At 46.5% G+C, this 24,276-nt stretch overlaps 1 protein-coding gene across 3 annotated transcripts in view; it reads right to left on the bottom strand.

The window, feature by feature from the left end:
* Positions 1–1,271: 1,271 nt before the first annotated feature.
* LOC138726229 (vascular endothelial growth factor receptor kdr-like) overlaps positions 1,272–24,276 on the bottom strand; it is a 149,150-nt gene continuing 126,145 nt past the window's right edge. For all 3 annotated transcript variants that reach the window (XM_069867788.1, XM_069867789.1, XM_069867790.1), the window contains 6 exons: positions 21,516–21,615; positions 20,735–20,840; positions 18,962–19,086; positions 18,627–18,702; positions 15,896–15,990; positions 1,272–6,702 (listed from right to left, as the gene is read on the bottom strand). In XM_069867788.1, coding sequence (XP_069723889.1) covers positions 6,492–6,702; positions 15,896–15,990; positions 18,627–18,702; positions 18,962–19,086; positions 20,735–20,840; positions 21,516–21,615 — 713 coding nt within the window. In that variant the 3' untranslated portion in view covers positions 1,272–6,491. The remainder of the gene's footprint in view (positions 6,703–15,895; positions 15,991–18,626; positions 18,703–18,961; positions 19,087–20,734; positions 20,841–21,515; positions 21,616–24,276) is intronic.

The raw sequence follows: 24,276 nt of genomic DNA, 5'->3' as shown, positions 1-24,276 counted from the left end.
AACTCAAGCTGTGTGTGATTAATAATTCACACTTTGTGCTAAAAGCAAACCAGAGTTAATTTTGCATATTTTCCTCCCCCATTTAATACATTGGTTTCCCCGTGCAGGACATTCTCTGTCACCCAGCACGCAGACGCTCCCGTGTTATGTAAGGAACTTGAACATTTTATAGTTTACAGAGAGTGTTCCTGCTTATTATGCGGATGAAAGGAGATTGCTGTTTTTCGGATGACATGTATAATTTAGACACTTATTTCTAGGACTGTTTGGAACAGCGAATGAAGAGAAACTAAAATGTTTGAAGTGACTTGAGTACTTCATGGTTTTTAATGTGACTACCAAAATACACAGACCAGTAACTCTTAAGCCTGTGCTAATGGCAGGATTGCTCTGAAACTCTCACACGCTTTTTTTTTTTTCCAATAGAAGGGTTTATTTTAAGACATAAGCAGACGCAAGTTATGTGTCAGTCTGTAAACATCTGCAAGGGCTCAGTTTTTTTCTGCCAGTCGTTTCCTGCTGTGGCACCAAAATGGAGAGGGGAATGGGCAATTGTGTTTCAGAACAATTAGCCGGTGGGTAAGGAGAATGGCCTGCCTGCTGCTCTTGGCTGTTGTGCAGAGGTTTTTCCCTCAGCGCTCTGAATGTTTGACCTTAACTACAAAATAAGAAGAGCAAGGAATAGTCTGTTTTTCGACAGAGCAGAGTTTGTTTGGCTGACAAGTCAGTAATATCATCGTGACGGTGTGTTGGGGAATATGTATTTGTGTTCTCTTTAGAGTATTATGGTAAGCTAAATGAAACAATTTCTGTGATTCTGAATCTGAACAACGCCCAGATGCTACCACGTTCTGCAGATTATCTCCACAGGCTCTTGTGCTTACACACTTTGGTGACCAAGGATCTCATTTAGAATGCAGAATTCTGATCCTATCTTCTCTCTCCATCCCATCTCTCTAGTTATTTATTGATTTTACGTGTCACCGGACAGCAGTCTGTGATTCATGGGTAGCAGCTCAGTTTCTGTATCCCTCCAGCAAACTGGGCCAGCGTTCCCTGAGCTCTGTGAATTACTGAGGCACATGAGGTGGTGGGACACCTGAGAGCAGCGACGGTGCAGCAGGCTGGTGTCCTGAGCTCTGAACCCCCTGTAGAAATTAATGAGATCTACACCTTGTAAAAATCTCTCAAACCCGTTACATTATTTATTTATATTGTGCTTCAAGGACAACACTTTTCAAGCCAAGAGAGGACACAAAGGAGCCCTGGGCTGTATAAATATAGAATCTTTTTATTTTTTTTTGGTTAATAGATACAGTACAATTTTTGACTACATACGAAAGCATTGTGTTCAGTGCATACATTCTTCAGACAGACAGGAACATGGCAGACAAACATTCCTTAGTGTCTTTTGTGTTACGTGGCACTTGGTTTATTTTCTTTAAGTCTCAGGTTGCTGGGTCTTCTCAGTTTCCATTAGCTGCTTTGGAAAACTCAAGGGCTAAGGAGAAAGGAACGTAGTGATAAGGATGTGCTGGCTCTGGTGGTGTTGGATTCTTAGGCAGGACACTGGGACAGTGCTCGGTGCATTCATAGAATCCCCAGGTTGGAAAAGACCCATCGGATCATCAAGTCCAACCATTCCTATCAAATACTAAACCATGTCCCACACTTGTCGTTCTGTAACCACAGCCCTCGTGGCATCACATTGGCTTGGGGAGCCCAGTGAACCTGTCCAGAAAGTGTTAGTATGAAAACACACGTGTCCAACAAATGAGGCAGCACTTAACCAGTCACCTGTATAGTGACTGATGCTGACAGGGACATGTCCAGGAGTCCTCCTGGAATGCTACTTGTCTAAGATGGTGCTGTTGTCATTACTTTGGCAAAATTCTTTCTGGTTTTTCTGTGTATAAACCCAGGAAAACTGATCCCAGGGTTTGGCTGCAGGGAGGGACAGAGGAGTTATTGCTGCTTTCTGCATTTTCCATTCACTTTATGACAAGAAAGGCTGATCTCTGAGTGTGATACCGACCCTGGTGAGATCCTGCGTTCAGGAAAACCCCATAACGCTTTGTCCTGTTACGTAGCTATCTGCTAGAGGCATTTCCCTGCAAGCATTCCCTGGTGTTCTCCAGTAAGTGCTGATGGGAGCTAGAGACCATTGACCCAAGATCACATCCTTACAGCCACATCAAATTCGTAGGGACACGACAGGGCAGTGCCGACACCCAGCGTGAGGGGTCTTTGAGAAGATAAGATGACCTGTTGACTGGCCAGTTACAGGCTTACCTGCCAGCTAACATTCCTACAGTGTACAGGAGAGTAAATCCCAAGAGAGCAGCTCCTGGGCGTTCCAGGTTATCCCAGGCATTTGCCAAGCAGGCTGACTGGAGAGCATTGACTGTATTAGGGGGTGGCTTAAGCAGAGCAGTTTATGCTTGAGGGTGGCCCTGAATACACACATGCTCAGCGTTCAGTGGGCTCACATTTCAGTGCTTTTGTCTGAGACCATTACGCAGACTTTAGGTTTTAATCTGACCTTCCTTGAAGTCCTGAGTAGATGATGTGGGCCCAGCATCCTGGTTACCACCCTCTTCTTGTGAGGATAACCTGGAAGAACCTAAGAGAAACCTCACTGCTTGAGAAAGGGCTAGATGGAAGGTGAGGCTCACGTGGATAGTCACCTTTGTTTTGCTCCAGACACCAAATACTGAAAAATCAATGGATTAAAAGACTTCTCTTGTTTGGAGAAGGGCACAGAGAGGATTTCAGATATTCCAATATTGCCTTTGTTGGAACACGTATGATGTGAAAACTGCTTCCTTTAGATTCTCTAGTTCAGGCTCTGCACGAGCAGAATGTACAAGAAAATAGCAGAGTGAAACGAGTCCTATACCTGATCCTATTCCAAAGGCAGAGACAAGCAATCTGAAGGGACCATGAGAAGCAAATACTGAGAGGTAGATGAAAAGAAGAGAAAAGTTGAGGTGGGAAGCCAGGCTGATAAAAGCAGCCTGACCGAGAGCAAGGTAAAGGTGCTTATCCTCAGACACCCACGTGGAGAGAAGGCAGCACGTTTCTGTGTTCAGCTCTGAGTTCCTTTGGCCAGATTCTCCGGGGTGACAAAAGGACAAAAGCAGTAGGAACGGTCAGGTTGGACAAAGCAGGTGGCTGACAGGAGTCGAGTAAGAATCCCTGAGAAATTTGTAAAAATCATAAACATGACATCTTTAAGCCCTTTGGCCCCTGCTGATCCTCTCACCAGCACACCGACCTGCATGAGGACACTTCCAGGAATGAGATAAACCTGCCAGATTCCTCCAGATCCCTGTTTCCTAACTGAGACTAAATAATGTGGAGAGTGAGTGAGAGCTGGAGATACTCGCACTCAGGAGCAGAACTGCTACAAGAGGGCACTTTGAGGGCACTGTAAACTGGAGCCTGGCCTGCAAGCATTAGTGAAATGTTTAGTAACACTACCTATCTCTGTTATGGCTGGGTATCTCTTTCTCTTTGGACTAAAATGTTACAAATTTTACCATATAAATGAATCACTATATTTGTTTCTACTGGGTAAACTATATACATCACTGTAAGAGAAGAACAATAATTAAATTAAGGGAGGAGAGAAGAGGACAAATGAAATATTAGTAAATAAAATAGAAGTTGTATGTTCAATAATACTTTTCAGGCAATACATTTGCTTGTTATATTTGCTATAAGGAGGAAAAAAGTCTTCCACTCTGAATGACCAGCTGCCCGAACACCAGTCCCTTGCCATTCCCAGAGGGCTCGGAGGGGATCTCTGCTCTCTGAAGATGCGGGTGTCCTGCTCAAGGTGGTTGTTGATTCTCCCACTGCAGAGGAGCCCTGGTTTTCCAGGGGACTGCCAGTGCAACTGGTGTTGGAAAACAAGTGTCGAGCACTTGAGTCCACACTTTGTTCTCATGTCATCTCACGCGATGCGGACAGGCCAGTATCTGTTACTGGGAGCCAGGAAGGGACCTGGCTGCCCCTGCTTCACTTGTGTGGCTGCTTGGGTCCCGCTTGGGAAACGTGTTTCGTGTTCCTCTGGTCTCTGAGGAACCTCACCAGTCCTTCCGTGGTCAGAGGGAAAGGTGAGACATTCGACCGTCAGAAGCAGTGTCCACGCAGCAGTGTTTCCCATTCATTTTCAAAACAGAGAGCATAATAAATTTTATGAGCATAGGTGTTTAAACACTGCTATTTGCTTACTCTGCAGAACAAGGCACAGTAACAAGCCTTCTCACACTGGTGTCGCCAAGAGCAGAGGCAGACCAAGTATCTGCACCTTTTTTTTTTATTTTTGCCACATGAAGAAATTATTTCCAAGAGCAGTGATTGATGGTTTGATCCGGGCTATAGGGAGTTAATTTGGTGTTTGATGAAAAGCTGATCCAATGAGCTCACTGGGGCTCATCAGACGAATTCTTTCCCAGTAGTTTCTTCTGTTTTATGACCAGCTCTACTCATACATAGGTACTAAAATACAAAGAAGTGCAAAAATGACCATAAAGCAATTACAGACCACAGCTCTCCAGTGGGTCCGCAGTGAACAAGGGGCTCGTGAGCTCCTGCAGGCGATTTCCTTACTCTATTGAATCTAAAGTCAAGGAGAGCGAGAAGTGCAGTTCCCAAGAGCCCATACTTCCAAAGCTTTAGCATTCACAGTTAATGTGGTTTGGGGTTTGGTAATACCTGAGGCTTGTTTGCATTTTCTTCAGTGTAATCAGCTGTGACTGATAATCCAGGGATCGTTTCCCTGCTGTGCAGGTGTTGAGGCTGTTGTCACCCAGGTCATGGCAGTGGTTTGCAAGCGTTGGCTTTTTTTGCCCCTTCCCTTAGTGCGTAATAGTGAAGAGAAATTCCTTTTCTCTGAAGAAGTCAAATCAGTGTCAATTCTAAGGAGAAAAGAGAAGGGTTGTGCAGACTCTGGGAGGAGCTGCTTGGAGAGGGAGGCACTGGCAGGTCCAAGCTCATCACTCGCGAGGTTAGAGCCTCGACTCGCAGTGAGCGTCTTCCTCGTCCTTGCTTTTTATACTTGCAACCCTGGCACCTCTTCCTTTTCTAGAGTCAGCTCTGGTTGCTCCGAGGCATGTTGAATGATGGGGATTATTTGCTGCGAGTCTCCGTGGGACCTGGGCACAGGGCTTTGCAGCCCAACTGTCCCTGCCACCACGGCTTTTGGGTGGAGGGCAGCACACTTTGGAGTTCTGGGCTGTGAGCACTTGGGATCCATACAGCGCAGCACGATTCGGCTGCAGAAAAAGCCTTGTGTTACCATGGAGGCAGGGAGGGTTCAGGTGCAAGGGGCACCGCATAGCACACCCACGTTACCTTGGCAAGACGGGCAGAGACAAATCTGTGTCACATTTGCTTATAGTTTAGCATGGGCTTGTATTCCCAGGATCAAACTGTTGGGCATCGACCACAGAATCCAAAGGAAAATGATTTATTTTTGGTTTTTGGGGTTTTTTTTTCCCCTTTTCAGTAAATAGCCTGCATGCAGAAAGGAGATGTGAAACGAGAAAATGCTGCTGCCCTGCTGGTGCTGCAAGCGTGTTTGTGCGTTTTTGTGTAACTCTCGTGTTGTCGATGAGCATTTGCTGCATGTTCACACAAACACGCACACGTGCTGGGAAATTCTGGCTGTTTAAGCTTAGAAAGGTTCTTATTTAAGGCAGGGATTTTGCCTTGCACTCATTACAGATGCATCTCGATCAAGGTTCCCTATTGCATGTGTGCGAAATAAATTGCTGTTTGGACAAGGAGAGAACACAAGGAAAGAGCTGTAACCACGCTGTGTGCTCTGAGGGCCCAGAAGACCAGCCACGAGTGGTCTGCTTCCTCTGTGCTGTGTCATTTTTAGGACTGTATCCTAAAAGCGGTGGAAATCGTTAAGTCACAAGTTGGAGCCGAAGTATTTTGGATTTCATAATGTTTCAGGAATATTTATGGAAGGTGAGATCTCAAAAGTGAGGTTTCAGTTTTGGGTTTTGCCCAGAAGAGAAGTGTCAATGTGTCTGGCTGTAGTTTCCAGCGGATCCCTCGCAGCATCGCGCTGAACAATCCCCGCAGGCAGGACCAGCAGAATGAACCTTGTTTTCACAACTCACTTGCCATGACTCTTGGTGACTTTTGTAGAGTAAAATGTGAATGAAGGAGCTTGTAGATGTGCAGATGCCAAGGAGGAGTCCCAGCGAGGGGAGGAGAGTGTGGAAGCCGTTCTGGATTACAGCTCCAGCTAACGATTCCCACAAACAGAATATTCATTCCTTCACACGTTGCCTTTAAAGATCGCAAAGGAGGTGCTCTTGAAATGTTTCTGGTCACATCAGACACGTGCCAGAAGAAACAGATGAACCGATGTCCTGTCAGATTTCTCTTCTGCTGTGACCCAGGCTCTTTATCGAGGCATGGAGGCGTGTAAGAATCTAGCGTGGCTGATGGACGCCCTGCTGGGCTGGTTACACCGGGGGGGCCGAGTAGTGGATGACGGAGTTGTAATCTGGAGGTGGGCTGTGGCATTCCAGGTTTGGATCCATGGGAAGGAGAACAGAGTCTTCCAATGTGAAGTCCATGGTGTCCTCTTCTACCTGTACTGCTGGCTGGTATTTGACAGCCTCCCGCTCGTGATCGGATAATATGGATTCTTTGCTCTTGCTCACAGCTCTGCGCCTGTTGGGAACAAACAGGAAAATATGTTGACCCGTCTCCATGAGGTTTTATCTTGATGTGTAATAAAGGCCAAAATTATTTTTTAAAAAATATATATATGTACATATAAAGTGTTTTGATTTCCCTTTGCAGCATCCGGTAAGAAGTGACATTATACAGATTGGATGAAGGAACTGAGTTAGGCGTTGTAAATAGCTTGATGTTTTAAAAGTAGATGTAGGAGTAAATCCAGGCGTCCTGTAGCCCTGTCTTTTTAGCCTGCCACATTTCAGTGCACTGTATGTATTCTCATTACAACTGCCCCTCTCCCCTTCGTACAATCATGTTCTCTCTCATTGTGCTCACACAGGTCAGTAAAAATTTGACTTTTCTGAAAGCAGAACTGAAGGCTCTGACTTTTCTTTAAGTATGATAAAGGGTGAAATAATGAGTAATCTGTGACAGACTGATTTAAAGTGACACTGAAAGCAGGAGCGTGTGTTGAACTCACTCCTGCAGCACCCAGTGAAAGCTCTCTATTATTCTCTAGCCCTTTAAAATTATGGAACAGTGCGCTAGTGAAGGGCAACGCTTTTCAATGTTACAGCTACTGGCCTGTAACTGATGCTATTAGAGAGAGACAGCTTTCATTTTCTGCCTTCTTCTCTTATTATAGGTGATGAAGGCAGTGGGAGAGAAGCAACTTGCATCACGTGGAGCAACCACAATATTAAAAGCAGGAGAACCCTGGAGAACATTTGTATCTCAAAGTGACCTTGAGGAACAGCAAGTGGAGAAGGTAAAAGTTACTTCTGTCCTGTGTTGCCTTAAAAATCATGTTTTATTAAGCCTGGTTTCTTCATGTGAGGGATTCATTGGAAGAGGACTGGATCGGTTGGTTCTTAAAGTGAGAAAGGCTTTTGAACTTCCCTGCTTTGCTTAGGGAACCTTTAACATGCGTCTCTTTGGGATAAGCCTCACTCCTAACTGGCTAATGGGACTCCTATCTCAGGTCAGAATGGCTTAGGAACGTGCCTGGGGGAATTTCAGACTCAAGCACTCTGTGTGCTGTCCGTGTGTGTTTAAAGGAGCATAAGGCTACATTCTGACAACCCTAAACCAGATGTGAATAACCAGCAGTTCATCAAATAATTGTATAATTCATTACACTCATGGTATTTGTATTGCTGCGGGGCTTACAGTCCCCACGGGTCGATGACAGATTCAGAGTGTGGTGCTTTAGAAAGAAAGCAAAGCCAGTTCCTGCGCTGGGCAACAAAACAAGAGCTGAGAGACAGATACAGTAATTGGAGGAGGGGGAACAAGAATCATGACTAGGACAAGGAGCAGATCCAAGGCACCAGCCGTGTTGTGCTGTCATGGTTTTGTGATGGTGCAGCGGAGAGATGCCTGGCCTGACAAAACAGTAATGTACACGAGCCCAGCTCCTTTTGACTATGAAAAAGTAAACACATCCTGCTAGGTTATGCTGTGATGACTTCAGAAGTTGTGTTTTGTTGCCTCTGCACCTGGAACCTGCCAAAATCTGTGGTTTTCCCACTGCTGCAGGTGTCGGTCTGGCTGACAGAACTGGGGTCAGCAGCTTCACTTAACGTTTCGCTAATTCTGGAAAGATCGTAGGTGTGCGGCGTGTTGGCTAGACTGGAACAGTAGTTTGTGATCCGTGCACAACCACACTGAACAGCCTGTAGGCTCCCTCTGTAAATTATCTGTCCCTGCGGTCCTCTTCCTGGGGGAGGGTGTGGAGCAGGTGATGGTCTGTGCATCCCAGTCCATGAAGCTGGTCATTCTAAGCCAGGAGCTGAGATGTTCAGCCCAATTCAGCCCTAGCAAACAGCTGCAGCTCTAACCAGCTGCAGTGGGAAGCTGGCCTGATTTTCACGTGCTGGAGTGGCTTTCCACGGCACATTTGCTGTGGCAGTACAGACAAGGGCCCCAAAAATGATTAGAGGGCTGTAGCACCTCTACTGTGAGGCCAGGCTGAGAGAGCTGGGGTTGTTCAGCCTGGAGAAGAGATGGCTGTGGGGAGACCATAGAGCAGCTCCAGTACCTGAAGGGGCTACAAGGAAGCTGAAGAGGGACTTTTCACAGGGGTCTGTAGTGATGGCTTCAAATTGGAAGGGGGAATATTTGGACTAGACATTAGGAAGAATTTCTTCCCAATGAGGGTGGGGAGGCCCTGGCCCAGGTTGTCCAGAGCAGTGGTGGCTGCCCCATCCCTGGAGGGGTTCAAGGCCAGGTTGGGTGGGCCTTGGGCAGCCTGATCCAGTGGGGGTGTCCCTGCCCATGGCAGGGGGGTTGAAACTAGATGATCTTTAAGATTCCTTCCTACCCAAACCATTCTATGATTTGCGTCTCCAGCTTTGTCTCTAGGAAGGGAGCCCAGTTGTAACAGCCTGCTCACCATCTCTTGCACATCTTGAGTAAGCCTGGGTTCTGGGACTTCTAAAATGCAAAGGTAGAGTTTTTAAAAATTATAAAGCTGATGTTACTGTGCACAAGTCATTGGAACCAAGCCTGTTGAAAAGGCAAGGCAGAAATCCTAGATGAAATAGTAACCCTGACAACTTCAACAGAAATGTAACGCACTCTGCTTTCACAGTCTTAAGTTTTTCCTCTTTTTCCAGAGAAGAGTGTAAGTGGGAACTCCTTCTCTCTGCCATGCATTTGGCAGCTGTCCTTTCTCTGCACACACTTGCTCTGTAGACAAACTCTTCCCTGGCATGGCCAATAACCACAGCTTTGCTTTGCTGTTTATGTATGTCTTTTTCCTTTTGTTGCTTGGTTCTATTGACTCGTGTCAGACAATTCCACGGGTGCTCTGGCCTCTAATTTGTCAGGTATTAAAGTTGTTGGTGGAGACAGAGAAGCTTGAAAGCATCTGTTTAAGTTGGCCCTCAGCCTGCATATCTCAGAGTGCTGGAGAAACATTATTAGGGTTTTGTTTGGCCAAACAATTGGAAATTTTCAGACCCACACAGACTCCCAGCAAATGTTCCTGTTAAATTTCTGCCCCTGAAGATGAGGAGGCTGGATATCTGGGAATAACTGCCTATCGCTGAAATCAGGCTGGTGTTTGAAGAAGCGTTCTTAAAATGCTGACATCAAATATTTGCTCCAAAGACGGAAAGCTGATGGGTTAGGTCAGAAGCAAGTTTTGTCTGTCTTATGGCGGACCAAAATGCAATTAACTTTCAAAACTATTCCTTTCATCTAAATGCATTTCCTAAATTAAAGCTATCTCAGGGCCTTTGCATTTTCCCCTTCAACAGTCTGTTTTACTGACACTTGGATCTGCTTTGTTCGTGCTCAGCCACAGAGAAATGTAGATATGCTTGGGCTGTGTGTTGGGAAGGGAGACCACAGCATCCCTTTTCTGTCTGTCCTTGAAATCTCATTTGCTACCCAGAAACAGCCACACTGAGCCTAGCAGCAGCCGATCCTCTGGCTGTGGTCAGTGCTTGATGCTTCGGAGGAAAGCAACAGCCCCTCGATGCTCTGAGCCACTTATACTGCCCTGGATTAGAGGGAAAAATCCCCCTGAGCCCTGCCGATAAACATTTTCTGTCTGAAGGCATTAGATTTGATTAATTACACAATTATGCAGCTTCAGAAGTTAATAATTGTTATGTGATTAAATAATTTCATTAAAAGCTTGCCATTCCTTGGTTCGGCGCTTCTCCTGGGTTGGCATTACACTGCCCCAAAAGGGATTTCCTTACTGATTTTGCCTCTGCCTGACGTCTTAGCGCTGCAGCTGCGGGAGGTGATAACAGAGATGTTCAGGTTTGATAAATCTGCTCAGAACTGAGAGCGTCTCAGCCTGGTGCCAGCTAACTGCTGGTATTCTCAGCACGGCACGGGGCTGAAGATGAGGAGCGTGAGTACCGTGGCAATCAGCTGAAACACGTCCCAAACCGAAAACTCGTTTGTCCTTGCAAGAATAGGTACTGTTTGGGCACAATGAAGGGAAGGACAAGAACTTAAACACTGCTATTTCCTGATCTCAAATAAGTTTTGTAACCTGATGGACCCTCTTTCATAATGTGGGTATTTCTGTGGAGCACTGGGAGGGGAAACGTGTTTTGCAGAGTGTGGTGAGCTGACTTCAGCCTCGTTTCACAGGCAGTGCCGAGAGCAGAGTTAGCCCAGACCCAGCACTGGCCTCCTCTCTTTCAGAGTGATACCAGGGAGATAGGGAGGGTTGTGTGGGGTAGTACCAAAGCAGTGAAAGCACCGCAGGAACCAATACAAGAAGATCAGAAGAATGCAAATTGATAGCAGGAATCCTCTAAGAGTGACGTTCATCATTACCATTATGTCCTGTCACGCTTCAGGCTGTATTTCCATAGTCTCCCTGTGCCTGGTGCCAGTGTTGAGTCTGTTAAGTATAAATGCGGTGGAAGAACCTGCTGGGACGAGCCAGTGTTGATAACAGAAAGCCTGCCAGGTCCATAGATAGGACTTCCTTCCAGTGCTGAAAGGGGCTTCAGGAGAGCTGGGGAGGGGCTCTTGATCAAGGAGTGCAGGGATAGCAAAAGAGGGAATGGTTTTCAGCTGTAAGAGGGGGAGTTTGAGATAAGATCTTAGGCAGAAATGTTTTGCTGTGAGGCTGGGGAGGCCCTGGCCCAGGTTGCCCAGAGCAGTGGTGGCTGCCCCATCCCTGGAGGGGTTCAAGGCCAGGTTGGATGGGGCTTGGAGCCCCTGATCCAGTGGGAGGTGTCCCTGCCCATGGCAGGGGTTGGAACTGGATGGGCTTTAAGGTCCCTTCCAACCCAAACCATGTCATGATTCTGTGAATTCAAGCAGCCTGGTGATCGTGGGGCTTGGGTTTCTGCTATTACCCGCACGTGTAGTGTGTCTGTGCGGGCCACAATGTAGTTTGCAGGTCTCATGGCCCAGACTCAAGCTTGGACTGTTGTGTTTCAGTGCAGTCCTGTGGGCATTGAGAGCTGTTAACAGTTCCCATTTTTACTGTGCTACCTCAGGTTTCTCGGTAGCGGTAAAGCTGAGAAGTCTAGGAATTAAACTAGACGAAGGACAAGTCAGCCTGGATATTGAGTAATCTTTCACAAGCATTTTAAAGTTGTCTGGTGATGTGTCAAGGTTGTTTTGAAGATGCCACAGACGACAATCCTGTAGTAGCCAAAAGGCTTGAATTACCTAAAGAGAGATTCTAATCCAACCATATGAACCAGAGATTTTGGTTAGAAGTAGAAAAACATTGAAATCATCAAAGATGGTTTAGTATTTGATAGGAATGGTTGGACTCGATCCGATGGGTCTTTTCCAACCTGGTGATTCTATGATTCTAAGAGCTGGGAAGTCATTACTGGAGCTGCTTATTTGATGTGAGAGGGAGCCAGTTTCTTTTAGCCTAAATCTCAGAGGCAATGACTTGAAAGGGAGCGTGGAGAAAGAGAGGTGACTGTAAGAAAAGCCCCGTCCAGTGAGGGGCCACAGTACCACGGGTAGACCTTGCTTCCCATGCTGTGGGGCAGCTCTTCTTGTTTTACAATCAGGTGCCCAAGTATCTTGCCCCTGGTAGGAAAAAACTGATAGATTATTGTGTCCAGGTAGAAATCCTGGCCATGTTCAGCAACTGCGTTTAGGAAAGAGGAGAAATTGGGCTGAGTGTTGCCAAACAGAGCAGTTCGTCTCATAACCACATCACATAATAACATGTAGGAGCTTCAGGGCTTTGTAACAGCTTTTATAGGTGTTTTATGAGGCACAGCGTGAGAATGATTAAGTTTTTTTAATTTTTCTACAACAAAAGAAGAACAAGAGTTATTTTTCCTTCCAATAGTTATGACTAATTCACTGTTTACTTTCATACATTTTAGGCAGGGTGCTGTGCAGTTAGAATTTAATCCTAGGCTCCCCTCTGGCAGTATCAGTTCATCAGTAGTCTATGTCACAGAGAACTCAAGGGGTTAGGATCAAGAATTCATTGTTTTGAAACCCTTTGTACACAAAGTACAGCTAACATAAAGTTTTAGCACTCCGAAGCCACCCACTTGCTAAGTACGTGTCCCCTTGCCTGTGGGGCACAGTGACGTGACCTCCAGCGCTCGGAGTGCAGGGAGATGAAAAGCATTGCAGTCCAAACCAAGCTGGGGACCACAGCCTTTCACAGTTCTCCTTGCAGACCTTGGCACTACAAGCATAAGGCTCTTTATCAGGGGGTGCAGGAATAGCACGAGGAGGAACAGTTTGAAGCTGAAAGAGGGGAGATGGAGATGAGATCCTAGGGAGAAATGTTTTCCTGTGTGGGTGGGGAGGCCCTGTCCCAGGTTGCCCAGAGCAGTGGTGGCTGCCCCATCCCTGGAGGTGTTCAAGGCCAGGCTGGATGGGGCTTGGAGCTCCTGATCCAGTGGGAGGTGTCCCTGCCCATGACAGGGGTTGGAACTGGATGGGCTTTGAGGTCCCTTCCAATCCAAATCATTTCATGATTATGTGATGTAGGATAATGCTTAGAAATATTGACTTCCATAGCTTGGGAGCAGCTATGCGTTCAGTGATTTGTATTTTGGAGACTTAGGTCAGGTCATGGTGCAAAGCGCTGCATGAAGATAACAGTAAGGACATTTACTGTCTCAGCATACCCATCACAGAAGAAAAATCTTATGAAACTGAGCTCTGCTCTGGAGCAAACGCATTTCCCTGCCTCATTTTTCTGAGATGGTGCAAAAGGATTTCAGCCCAGGCAGCTGGGTTGCAGACCTTGTGTCTGGACGCGGATGCCTGAGCAAGATCCATTCGTTTCAATGTTCTTGGCTTGCCTTGAGCCCAGCTTGGCTTTGGCAAAGGCAGAGCCCTCAGTGATGGGATCTGGTGCTGGGCCACAACCAGACAGGGAATTGCAGAGCAACTGAAGATGATGAGTGAGAAATGAAAGGGGCGGAGGGGGGATAATAGAGCAGATATCAAACCTATTATAATTTTAAGTGATAACTTGATTGTAGAGTCTCTGTGAACATTTTAAAGCAATGCCTGGCAGTAGCCTGCCAATACAATGAGATGAAACCTGACTCCAGAGTCATCCCATCATGCTGAATGCACTTCCTTGAATGCTAACTGCAGTGCCATCATCCCGGTCAATCTTTCTGTCTCTCCCACAGCTGCTGCTGTGACTTTCACAGCATAAACTGCTTAGAGCTCAGGGATGGTTGGTCCAGCCTAGTATTGTCCCGGGCCCAGGGTGTCGGGTTCCTCTGCTGTAAACTCCTGACACCGACACACCGTGGTGTGTAGTGTTGCCAAATTTGAAAATCGTCAGGGAAATGAATACAAGGTAAATAAACAGCAAGATTTTGGCAAAAATAATAAATGCAGCCACCCCAGTTTAGCAAACACGCTGCACTTTGAACAGCTTTGTTTTAGGAAAGGAAGACTCTTTGAAAATGATCCAGGGAAAATGTTTTTGGTAGAAAGAGATACACCATTAACACGGGTGACTTTATCTCCCTTGTTAAATCAGCATTCTCTTCTGACCTCTTCTGGACTCTCAGATGTACTTTTGAGGCTTGTTTTTCCAGTTGTTAGTGCAGGAGTGTGAGGGGTGCCGTGTCCTCGAACAAGAGGGCACCGGGATGTAAAAAGGTGTGATTTGTGCCAATGATAATCTGCAACATGACAAAAAGAGAAGCTGACAAAATAGCTTTCTCAGCTGGACCTTGAACACTCAATGAAGGATGTGGCCAAGGAAAAAGACACCTCGGTCCATTCAGTGATGCTGGGAGTGAGGAGAAAGCAGACACAGCATGGGCAGCATTTGCTTTTATAGCAGAGCTTTGCTAAGATGGTCTTTCCTGGCCTATCAGGTATCTCATGATGAGTGGAATCCCTATGGAAGTGTTGGCTGTAAATGGGGAAGAGCCCCGAGGGTCTAAGCCAGGCAGAGCCTCGCTGAACCCCGCGGAGCCGAGCTCTTTCATGGTCGCTCTTTCATGGTCGCTCCCCGTGTGCCTGAGAACAGTTGAGAAGGTTTTCCTGGAAATCTCAAAAGAACAGGCAGCTACAGAATGTGGGTGTCTCTACATCTGGCTAGATGTTGTTTTCTCAGCAGAAAGCCTGGAAGGGGGGAGACAGAACCTTCCTCTGCCAACTGTTTATCCAAATGGAGGAAATGCTGCAGGGGAAGCAGCGGTCAGAGGTGACGGACAGAAACCTTTGGAAGGATAAATCCTGTCAGGGAGGTTCTGCGTGTGTGAGCTGGATTTGTGTCGACATGACATCGTGCAGCAAAGAGGGGTTAATCAGCCTAGGTAAAGCTTCACAGTAATGCAGTTCCTGACATTTGAGTTCCTTGTTTTAGTGCTGGTGCCATTGGTCTCCATAGCAATTCACTGGGCAGAAATCCCCTCAGCGTGTGCACAGGATAAAAAAGTGGAATCTTGTCTAGATCTCTGCTAATCCCCAAGCAGGTACAGCACCGAGGCACTGTCTACAGGGGCAGTGCTGCTCAATGGTGTAATTCCTGGAGTACCACTCCTATCCAGCTGGATCTGTGGCAGTTTGTAGAATCATAGAATCACCAGGTTGGAAAAGACCCATTGTATCATCAAGTCCAACCATGCCTATCAATCACTAAACCATGTTCTTCAGTGCCTCGTCCACCCATCCCTTAAACCCCTCCAGGGAAGGTGACTCAACCCCCTCCCTGGGCAGCCTCTGTCAGTGTCCAGTGACCCTTTCTGTGAAAACTTTTTTCTTAATGTCCAGCCTGAACCTCCCCTGGTGGAGCTTGAGGCCGTTCCCTCTCATGCTGTCCCCTGTCACTTGGGAGAAGAGCCCAGCTCCCTCCTCTCCACAACCTCCTTTCAGGTAGTTGTAGAGAGCAATGAGGTCTCCCCTCAGCCTTCTCTTCTCCAGGCTAAACACCCCCAGCTCTCTCAGCCGCTCCTCGTAAGGCCTGTTGGATAAGTTGGGTGCTCCCTGGTAGTGCTACAAGGCTTTTCAGCCATCCTTGCATAACCTTTTCCCTTTTCCTCTTTCTCCTTCTCCCCTGCCTTCAAGCAGCTAGTAATTTGTGGGTTTAAGACCAGAAAAGACAAGGCAAGCTCTGTCCACCTTGCTTTTCTCAGAGTGAGGAGTCAGCCCCTCTGCAGTGCTGTTCAGTTCGGACTGCCTGCTCCACATTTTTCTGAAGGGACTGCTGCCTTAGAAAGAAATAACCAAAAGTACTCACGCTAGAGCCATGATCCCGTATGGCCAAGAACGGATTTCCAGCCTCTTCAGGCTTTTTATCTCATCCGACGTCAGCACCATCCCGCTGTCAGACTCCTGTATAGCCAAAAGGAGACAAGATCATCAGAGTGCCAAACCATCACAACAGCACGAAGCACTTCTAGAGAAAAAGCGGCGTGCGACGGGGAAAGCCTGGAGAAGAGTCAGCCCAAACCACTGTTGGAGGCAGTAGAGAAGGAAAGCCAAGGAGCTCGTTAGAATGCCAAATTCCAGCTGTCTTATTTTGTGGTGACACCGCTTTTAGGCAGGTTGGTAGAACTTCATGTTGTAAAACCATCTCCAGCTATGCAGCAGACAAAGCAAGAGGAGGAGAATGCAGCTTCTCCCTCAGTGTGGCCTGTGGAGCTGGGGATCCCTGTTTGCAAGGAGAGGTGGCTGACATGGTGCCCATCTGTAGATGTTCTATTCTGATACTTGTGTGCTGGAACTGATGCAGGAACTACCTGCTGTTCTATGGGATCACTAGGTTCCAGACAACAACCTGGAGAGCCAGTGTTTGCATCACAACTCTCAAGTGTGTGCTGTTTAGTAGAGTGCTTGGCACATAGCTATGGCCAGCTGGGGCATGACAGGGAGCCTTTTCTTCAGAATATCCTCTTATCAGAGCCTGTATTATCCATTTTTATCCTGCTGTTCCTGATAACGCTGCTGTTTGGCCTGAGAACGTTTGCCTTTCTTTTGCGATGGTCAAGTTTTTGAGCCGTGTTTTGAAAAACCACCCTTAAATGAACGTATCAGAAAACAATCTGACATTTTCAAACTTGAAACTGATATTAAACCTGACACATGGATGCCATCAAGGTAGGACAGCTGAGATAGGAATAGACAGAAATCCATCAACAATATATCCAATAATGCTGGCTGGGCTCCCAGAGAGAAATTACCTTCTCTGCCAACTAGAAATACACTGTTAGAAACATTGGGATGTTAAGAAGTGGAAGTTCAGTATCATTTTGGCAAAGCCAAGTGCTTTGCAGAGTTATCTAGCCTGAAAGGCTCCTACTCCGACTACGGATTTTTGTCTGAGCTGTCCAGCAGAACTGCCTTGATTAGTTTTAAAGCTGAGGTTGTGTTTCTGCTGCACCTGCGGCCGTGTCTTGAGGCTGCAGTTAAGATCTGTTACTGTGCTAAATGCTGCTCAAGCTCACGGATTTGCACAGTCTGTCTGGCAAAATCAAGGAAGCATGGGAAGAGAAACTCTAGTTAGTCACATTTTACCAGTCAAACCCATTGAAAGAGAAAAAAATAATCAAGCAAGTAATAAATAAAAAGCAAAAGCCTTTTATAAATATTCAGGTAAGGTAGCAGTTGTTAATAAGATCAGTCTGGGAGCTAGTTTCCAAAGTGGAAAGTAAAATCCTGAGTTACTTAAGGCTGTCAAACACTCAGCAGAACCCATCTTTGCTCCTGGTTTTTATCTTGACTGTTTCCCTTTCAAATATGTGCTCTGGGAACGATTTATCTCATCGCTGCTTTGCACTTTGCTTACAGAAACATTGTTAGAAGAATACTGACAGAGCCTCGTGATAGGAGCACAATGGCAGGAAGGAGCGGTGGAGCTCGCAGAGCTCCTGGGTGGCAGTTTGAATAATGACTTCATCACTATTAATGTCTGGGTATTTTAGACAATTTTAGTAGCACAAGAGCACTTTGTCCAAAGTAGATCGTACCATGTTTCTTCTTTAAAAGACCCTCATTGAAATACCCCATTTATTTCTGTCTGTTAGCGGGTTATTGCCCTTTTTTGAAGCTTTCTCCTCCTCCTGTAAGTCCCTACTCTAAAATGCTATGAACAGGGAGCATTTAGGAAAAGGATGCTCATGCTGGCAGCAGTAATCTCTTACTGATAGAGGATTTCTCCAGCAAATGTCTCTGTGTGCCTCAGAGGGACGGGTTGTTATCCTGCAGGAGGAAAGACGCAGGAGCCAGAGAAAATTCTGAGCCTTCTAATCCCTGAGATGCACAGATAAAGGCACCAAAATTACATCTGGCAAAACTCCAGAGAATAATGGGCATTGATTCGTGCTAACATGAGAACAGGTGAGAAATATGCTGTATTTGCCGAGGACATGAAGTCTGTCCAGGCCAGGCTGTAGCCAGCGATGCTTCCCAGGAGCTTCTCAGATGCTCTGAGGAGTGGCTGCCTGTCCTGAAGCATCCAGCACCCTCCAGTCCTGCAGTGTCATTAACCTGGTGATAAATATGTGCAGCTGAGGGGGGAAATCCAGGGTTAAACACCTCTGTGTGAACCAAGTAGAGCAGGAACTTGAAGCCTGGTCCTGTTGATCCGCAATTGCATACGCTCACCATGCTCAGGCTCTTGGCTGGCTCAGCCAGAAGGTGTTCTGGAAAACCATTCCTTCAAAAAGCCTCATTTCTATGAGCCGGCATTTTCCTCTGGAGAAAAACTGTATGTCGGAATATGTAATGTAACACCCCTTAGCCTGATCAAAGGTGGGATAATCCGCATGAGCGTCTCTTTAAGTGACTTGTTGAACCCTCTTTGTTCCTCTTTGTCACACAGACCTGTGTGTGAGATGCTAGGGCCAGCTTCTGCTTGAGTTCAAGCTTTTTCTTACCAACCCAATTTCCAAAGCTCTAATCACTGTGTCTGGTGCTGCTGACAAGAAATCTGTGAACCGTATAGAGAAGAACACAACCACCTCACTCACCTCATGCATCACTTTCTCCTTTTCCACTGGCACCTCATCAAATGTCTTCACACTGAGTGGTCGCTTCTTGCTGTCACTGAAAGCAAGGAGGTTGAGGGGTCAGCATAAAACCCAGGCAGAGGCTGTACCAGTTGGTGGCTCAGTTCACCCCCCTGACATGGCTCAATTTCCTGGACCAGTTTTCCTTTTCCATCTCTTGTAACTAATAAACAAAGCCCTCACCAATGTGTCTGTCCAACCCCTTTGGAACAACCACACTGAGAGAGGACAACGACCCGTGACCAGATGCATCAGCTCTGGGTCTCCCTCCCAGCTCCCGTATGTGTTTTTCTTACCCAGTTTCCACTGCGCTCCAGCGATTAACACAGTTGTTCAAGTTTTCTTCCACAGGGCAAGTTTTGGAGTTAGGTTCTCCATCAGGGCACAAGGTGATGTTCAGTGGAATATAGTCTTTGCCATCCTATATCATTAATAACATAAAAGTACACAAAGCTGGTAAAGATCATTTTGTTCTGCATCTCGTGTGCAAGAGGTCATTGTGTTCTACAGAGCTTTGCACTAAGAAAGGGTTGGATTTTATTTTAACTTGATTCTGATGTTCTTCCCACCTGTGGAAGTTAGAATGTGTGCCCTGATCCAACAGGGACTCTGTAGGAGGTTTTGTGTGAGGAAAAGGGTTCACTCTGGGAACCTACAATGTGGAATGGCTGGAAATGGTCTCTAACATTCCAGCACTCATCTGCAGTCGGCGTGTTTGCTCTTCCAGGCATCGCAGCCCAAGCGCTTGCTTCCCTGGTCATTATAGCAGTTACAGAACTTGGGAACATCCCTCACATCTGGCAGAGCCGACTTGCACAGCAGCTTTGATGAGTTTGCAGCAATTTCTATGTGAGCATTGTTGCCTTCCAGATGTGCGGCTGCTCCACCCCAGCAAAAGTGAGCAGAATTCCTCTCATTGGCACCTCAGGAATGCCTTGTCTTGATTTGGTTTTTTTTTTAAATTTTGGGAAGCAGTTCGGTGCCCAGTTCCCTTATTATGATTTTTATGTTTCCTTAATCTAATTTGGTTACAGGATAAAACTCACAAGCACTTCATACTGCAAACTAGGCCCTCTTAACTGAGCCTCACTAGGTTTGTTTGCAAAGTGGAAGGAGCTGGAGGAGCGTATTTGATTCCTTCTTGAACAGCGTTGACAGCTACCTAACTGCTCTGGCTGTCCTTACTGAAGAAAAAAACAACCGATTTAATTATTATGAAATTAATAATTACATAATTGACTTTCTGAGCTTTAAACAGCATCATTTTAAAGCTCTTAAGAGCACTGATGAACACGAGCTCAGAAAATGAGAGAGAAGTTCAGCCCAACTCCTGCCAGTTTACTGTGCTGGGATCTAATTAAAACTGTGAGATAAAGCACTGCCGTTTCTCTAAGGGGCAACTGAGCATTTTTTAAATTAATCTAACTTTCGGCTTATTATAGATGGATAAACATCTAGTTTTGAAGTATAATCTCCTTTGAATAGTTAACATTTTCTTTACTCATCAGCAGCCACTGTCCTTGTGACCTCTACTAGGAATTCAACTCTAATATTACTGCTCGGCACAGTCTTTATCTGCACAAACACATGCAGTTCCCATGTGAGGACAGGCTGAGAGAGTTGAGGTTGTTCAGCCTGGAGAAGAGAAGGCTCCAAGGAGACCTTAGAGCAGCTTCCAGCACTGAAAGGGGCTCCAGGAAAGCTGGGGAGGGACTGTTTACAAAGTCTTGGAGTGATAGGATGAGGAGCAATGGGTATAAACTGGAGAGGGGAAGATTTAGAGTGGACATAAGGAGGAATTTCTTCACCGTGAGGGTGGGGAGGCCCTGGCCCAGGTTGCCCAGGAAAGTGGTGGCTGCCCCATCCCTGGAGGTGTTCAAGGCCAGGTTGCATGGGGCTTGGGCAGCCTGATCCAGTGGGAGGTGTCCCTGCCCAAGGCAGGGGGGTCAGAACTGGATGATCTTTAAGGTCCCTTCCAACCCAAACTATTCTACGATTCTATGTGAATCTCCACATCCAGATACATCTGTATGTGAACATCGGTTGACGAAACATTTGTATTACAGTACCTGCTGTACGTTGGCTTGAAGGAGATCTCCTAAGCGCTCCACAAGCTCTGTGAAAGTCGGCCTCTCTGTCGGTACCCCGTGCCAGCAGTCCAGCATGGTCTGGTAGCTAGATGAAGCCCCAGGTGGTAAGAAAGGAATAGAATAGAGGCTTTATTTCCAAACTGTTTCTCTTTGCTGCTTGTTTTGGCCATTGTTTGAATGGTTTGAGATTAAGACAAAGTTCAGTGTGCTGAAATTCTGGTCTAGTTTCCTTGTGGGATGCTTTTGCCTTCTGTATTCCTGCCTGTAGGCTTTTTTATTTTCACCTAACCTAAAATCTGCCTGCTGGGCCCCACTGGTATTGCTGAAACATGTCAGAATTATGGATGCCAGGCTTCTGCCGCAGACAGGAATCTCCTGAGCTGAGATTCATGAGCTACAATCGACATGGGGAGAGCTGTTAATCTTGTTTGCAAAGGTCAAGCTGACTTGGTCTGTCCTGAGGAGTGAAAGGTCACTCACAAGTTTAGGGCCACTCAGTTGTGAGCGTGAAACCTGAGAGGACAACTCATGGCAACTGTAACTGCTTTTGAGAAGGGACTTCTGTAAAGGGACAGGTAGGATGACATGAACTTGGTCTGTTGGTCTGTCTGTGGTATCAGGACACCTACAATGCTTGCTGAAAACAAAATAGATAACTGTGAGCTGGTGAGCTCTCCTTCCCCTCTACACTTAAATACGGTCTCTTCAGTAATCCTAGATGCAACATAATAGCTCTCAATGCAAAACCAGGAGCTCTTACATTTCTGGAGTAGAGTACTCTGGAGATCTCATACGGGTTCCTTCTTTAAGTCGTCGGCAGAAGTCCTCGTCTATCTGCACTCCAGGGTATGGGGAGGCACCTGATGGGAGAGATAAAGAGGAGAATCTAGAATAGCACGATCACTGTTTCCCAGTCCAGTGAATTAAACACATATTGGTGATTTGTGCTGAGCATTCGAGATTATCTAGAGTCCCACAGTAAAGAGCTAGAATGAAGGAGGGGATGTAGTCACTTCCTCCCTGTATATTTTGTTTGGAAACCTGTTACAGACTCCTTTGGTGTCTATAGAGATTTCAATCATGCCATCTCCTCTGCAGTCGTGATGTAGCCAGGACCACCCCAAGGTGAAATATGGCAGAAGAGAAGTAGAACGGAACTGGATGATTTTTAAGGTTCCTTCCAACCCAAGCGATTCTGATTGTACGATTCAATTGGTTACAGACTGTTGTCCAAACTGTTAGTCCGCTGGTATCCTGCATCAAGTGAATCAGCATGAAGTCAGTCTTTTATGCTCATCATTCACTGTTTTAGAATCTCTGGCCTCCCTGGCCACTGGTGAGAACGTGCAGAGAAAGTTGTTGGCCACTGGCTCTGGCAGAAGGCCCTGAGAACCTCACTGTTCAACCTCAGGTCCTCTCTCCTGGTTCACTAATTTAATCTTGTATATGTATTATGCAGTCCTACAGGTAAAATTGCCTTGAAAACTGTCCAGTCTTGAGTCAATTAGAATCATAGAATCACCAGGTTGGAAAAGACCCACTGGATCATCGAGTCCAACCTTTCCTATCTGCCACTAAACCATGTCCCTCTGCACCTCATCCACCCGTCCCTTAAACCCCTCCAGGGAAGATGCTCAACCCCCTCCCAGGGCAGCCTGTTCCAGTGCCCAATGACTCTTTCCATGAAAAATATTTTCCTCATGTCCAGCCTGAACCTCCCCTGGTGGAGCTTGAGGCCATTCCCTCTCGTCCTGTCCCCTGTCACTTGGGAGAAGAGCCCAGCTCCCTCCTCTCCACAACCTCCTAATTAAATGCTTATTTTCAGGGCCACTCAATTGTCAGTGCGTAACCTGGGAGGACAGGTCATGGCAACTGGAATAGCTTTTGAGAGGTCAACTTCTGTAAAGGGACTGGTAGGATTACATTTCCTTGCACAAAAGTTGACTTAGCAGTCACCAAAATGAAGGAATAAGACTTATTTCCCTTTCCTGTGTAAATAATTATCTTCAGATAAGTGACCGGTATAGATCTGTGTATGCACCGAACGCCTCTTCTCTTCAACTAATGAGCACGTGGGAGCTCCCCAGAGGTGCTCTGTGCTGTGTGACAGCTACGTTGCGTGGTGCACCATAAATAAGGGGAACAAATGCATCATTTGGGAAAGCGCTCTGGCATCTGAGTAACCCAGACCTCGCAGTTACAATTCAAGAGATGTCTGTGTTGAAGTCTGAAAGGTTTTTGAACCTGTTGTAGAGAGACCAGAGGATCTGTGAGCTTCCCTCCCTTCCTTCTCTGCAAAGGCTTCACACGCAGTGCAGCCCTTGTCTGTCACAGACTGGTATCCTAGAGGCGGGGTGGTCGATTTGGAAGAAAATTTAATCAAGCCTTAACCTAGGATTGAATGAAATCTGGATCTGTATCCAGCCCTCAAGGAATCTGCGTATGATCTACCATCTCTAGCATTCCTGCTAATTTCCTGTATTTTTTCTTCCCCATTTGGAAACACCATCACGTGCTGCACGCTTGGGAGCACAGCAAGCCCAGCAGAAATCTTTTGGATGAAAGCAGTGACAAGGGTGCCAAACTGTGGCTGTTCCCAGAGTTATTCTACTTTGTGGATCTGACAGCTCAGTCTGCAAAACTGTGTGTTGGGGAGCAAGAACCCTGACCCCACCGTGAGTGGGCATCTCAACACAGCAAATGGGCTCCCATGGCATTCAGAGCTCAGGGATGCTTAGCCACAGCCCAGCTGAATTCTCTCGATGTGCAAGGATCAGATCATAGTATTTGGGGTGTCTCCTGGATTTTTGTAGACTGGAAATAGTCAGAAGCATAATTTCTCCTTTATATCTTGATTATCCTTCCAAGAGTTGTCTTTGGTGTGTCATAATAACCTGTTAATGGGATGTTGAGCACACGTGGCATCACCCATCAGCCAGCGATCTCAAACCAGGCTTCTGTCAACTCACTAGATCTCTCTAAATAGACAGATAGAAGCTACAGTGTCACTTCCCCACAGTGACATTTTGACAAAAGGGCAGAAACAGCATCCAGCAGCATAAACTGTCTGCGGACACCTGTAGAACTCTCGCTGGCTTCTCTTTCCATCTGTACAGGTTTATCTCTACAAGGGGCTTTGTGAAGACATCTGCAACTCTCCCAGCTGATCCCACATCAATGTAGCAGTGATGCAGGCTCTCAAGAGAAGCCTCACTCAGTCTAGTTAGCCCTAGACTGTCAATGTATCGGGGCAACACTGCAAAGACTCCTCAAAGGAGAGAGACGGCCTTTTCCATTCATTGCCGACCACGTTATGTGATTGTCATGCCATCAAGGCCAACCAATATCCATGAGGACGAGCCAAATGGAGTCATGCTGTTGATGAGTGGCTGTTTTTCACTGACCATCTTGATCTGTGAAAGAAACCCCTCTTATCACTGGCTGGATCTGTCTCCTGAGCACCACAGAGGTGATGGAGAACAATTACTCTTGCAAACACCTTGACTGGGACTGACACCTTG

Source organism: Phaenicophaeus curvirostris, chromosome 13, assembly GCF_032191515.1.
Source record: "Phaenicophaeus curvirostris isolate KB17595 chromosome 13, BPBGC_Pcur_1.0, whole genome shotgun sequence".
Classification (NCBI taxonomy): domain Eukaryota; kingdom Metazoa; phylum Chordata; class Aves; order Cuculiformes; family Cuculidae; genus Phaenicophaeus; species Phaenicophaeus curvirostris.
This window is presented reverse-complemented; position numbering and strand designations above follow the sequence as displayed.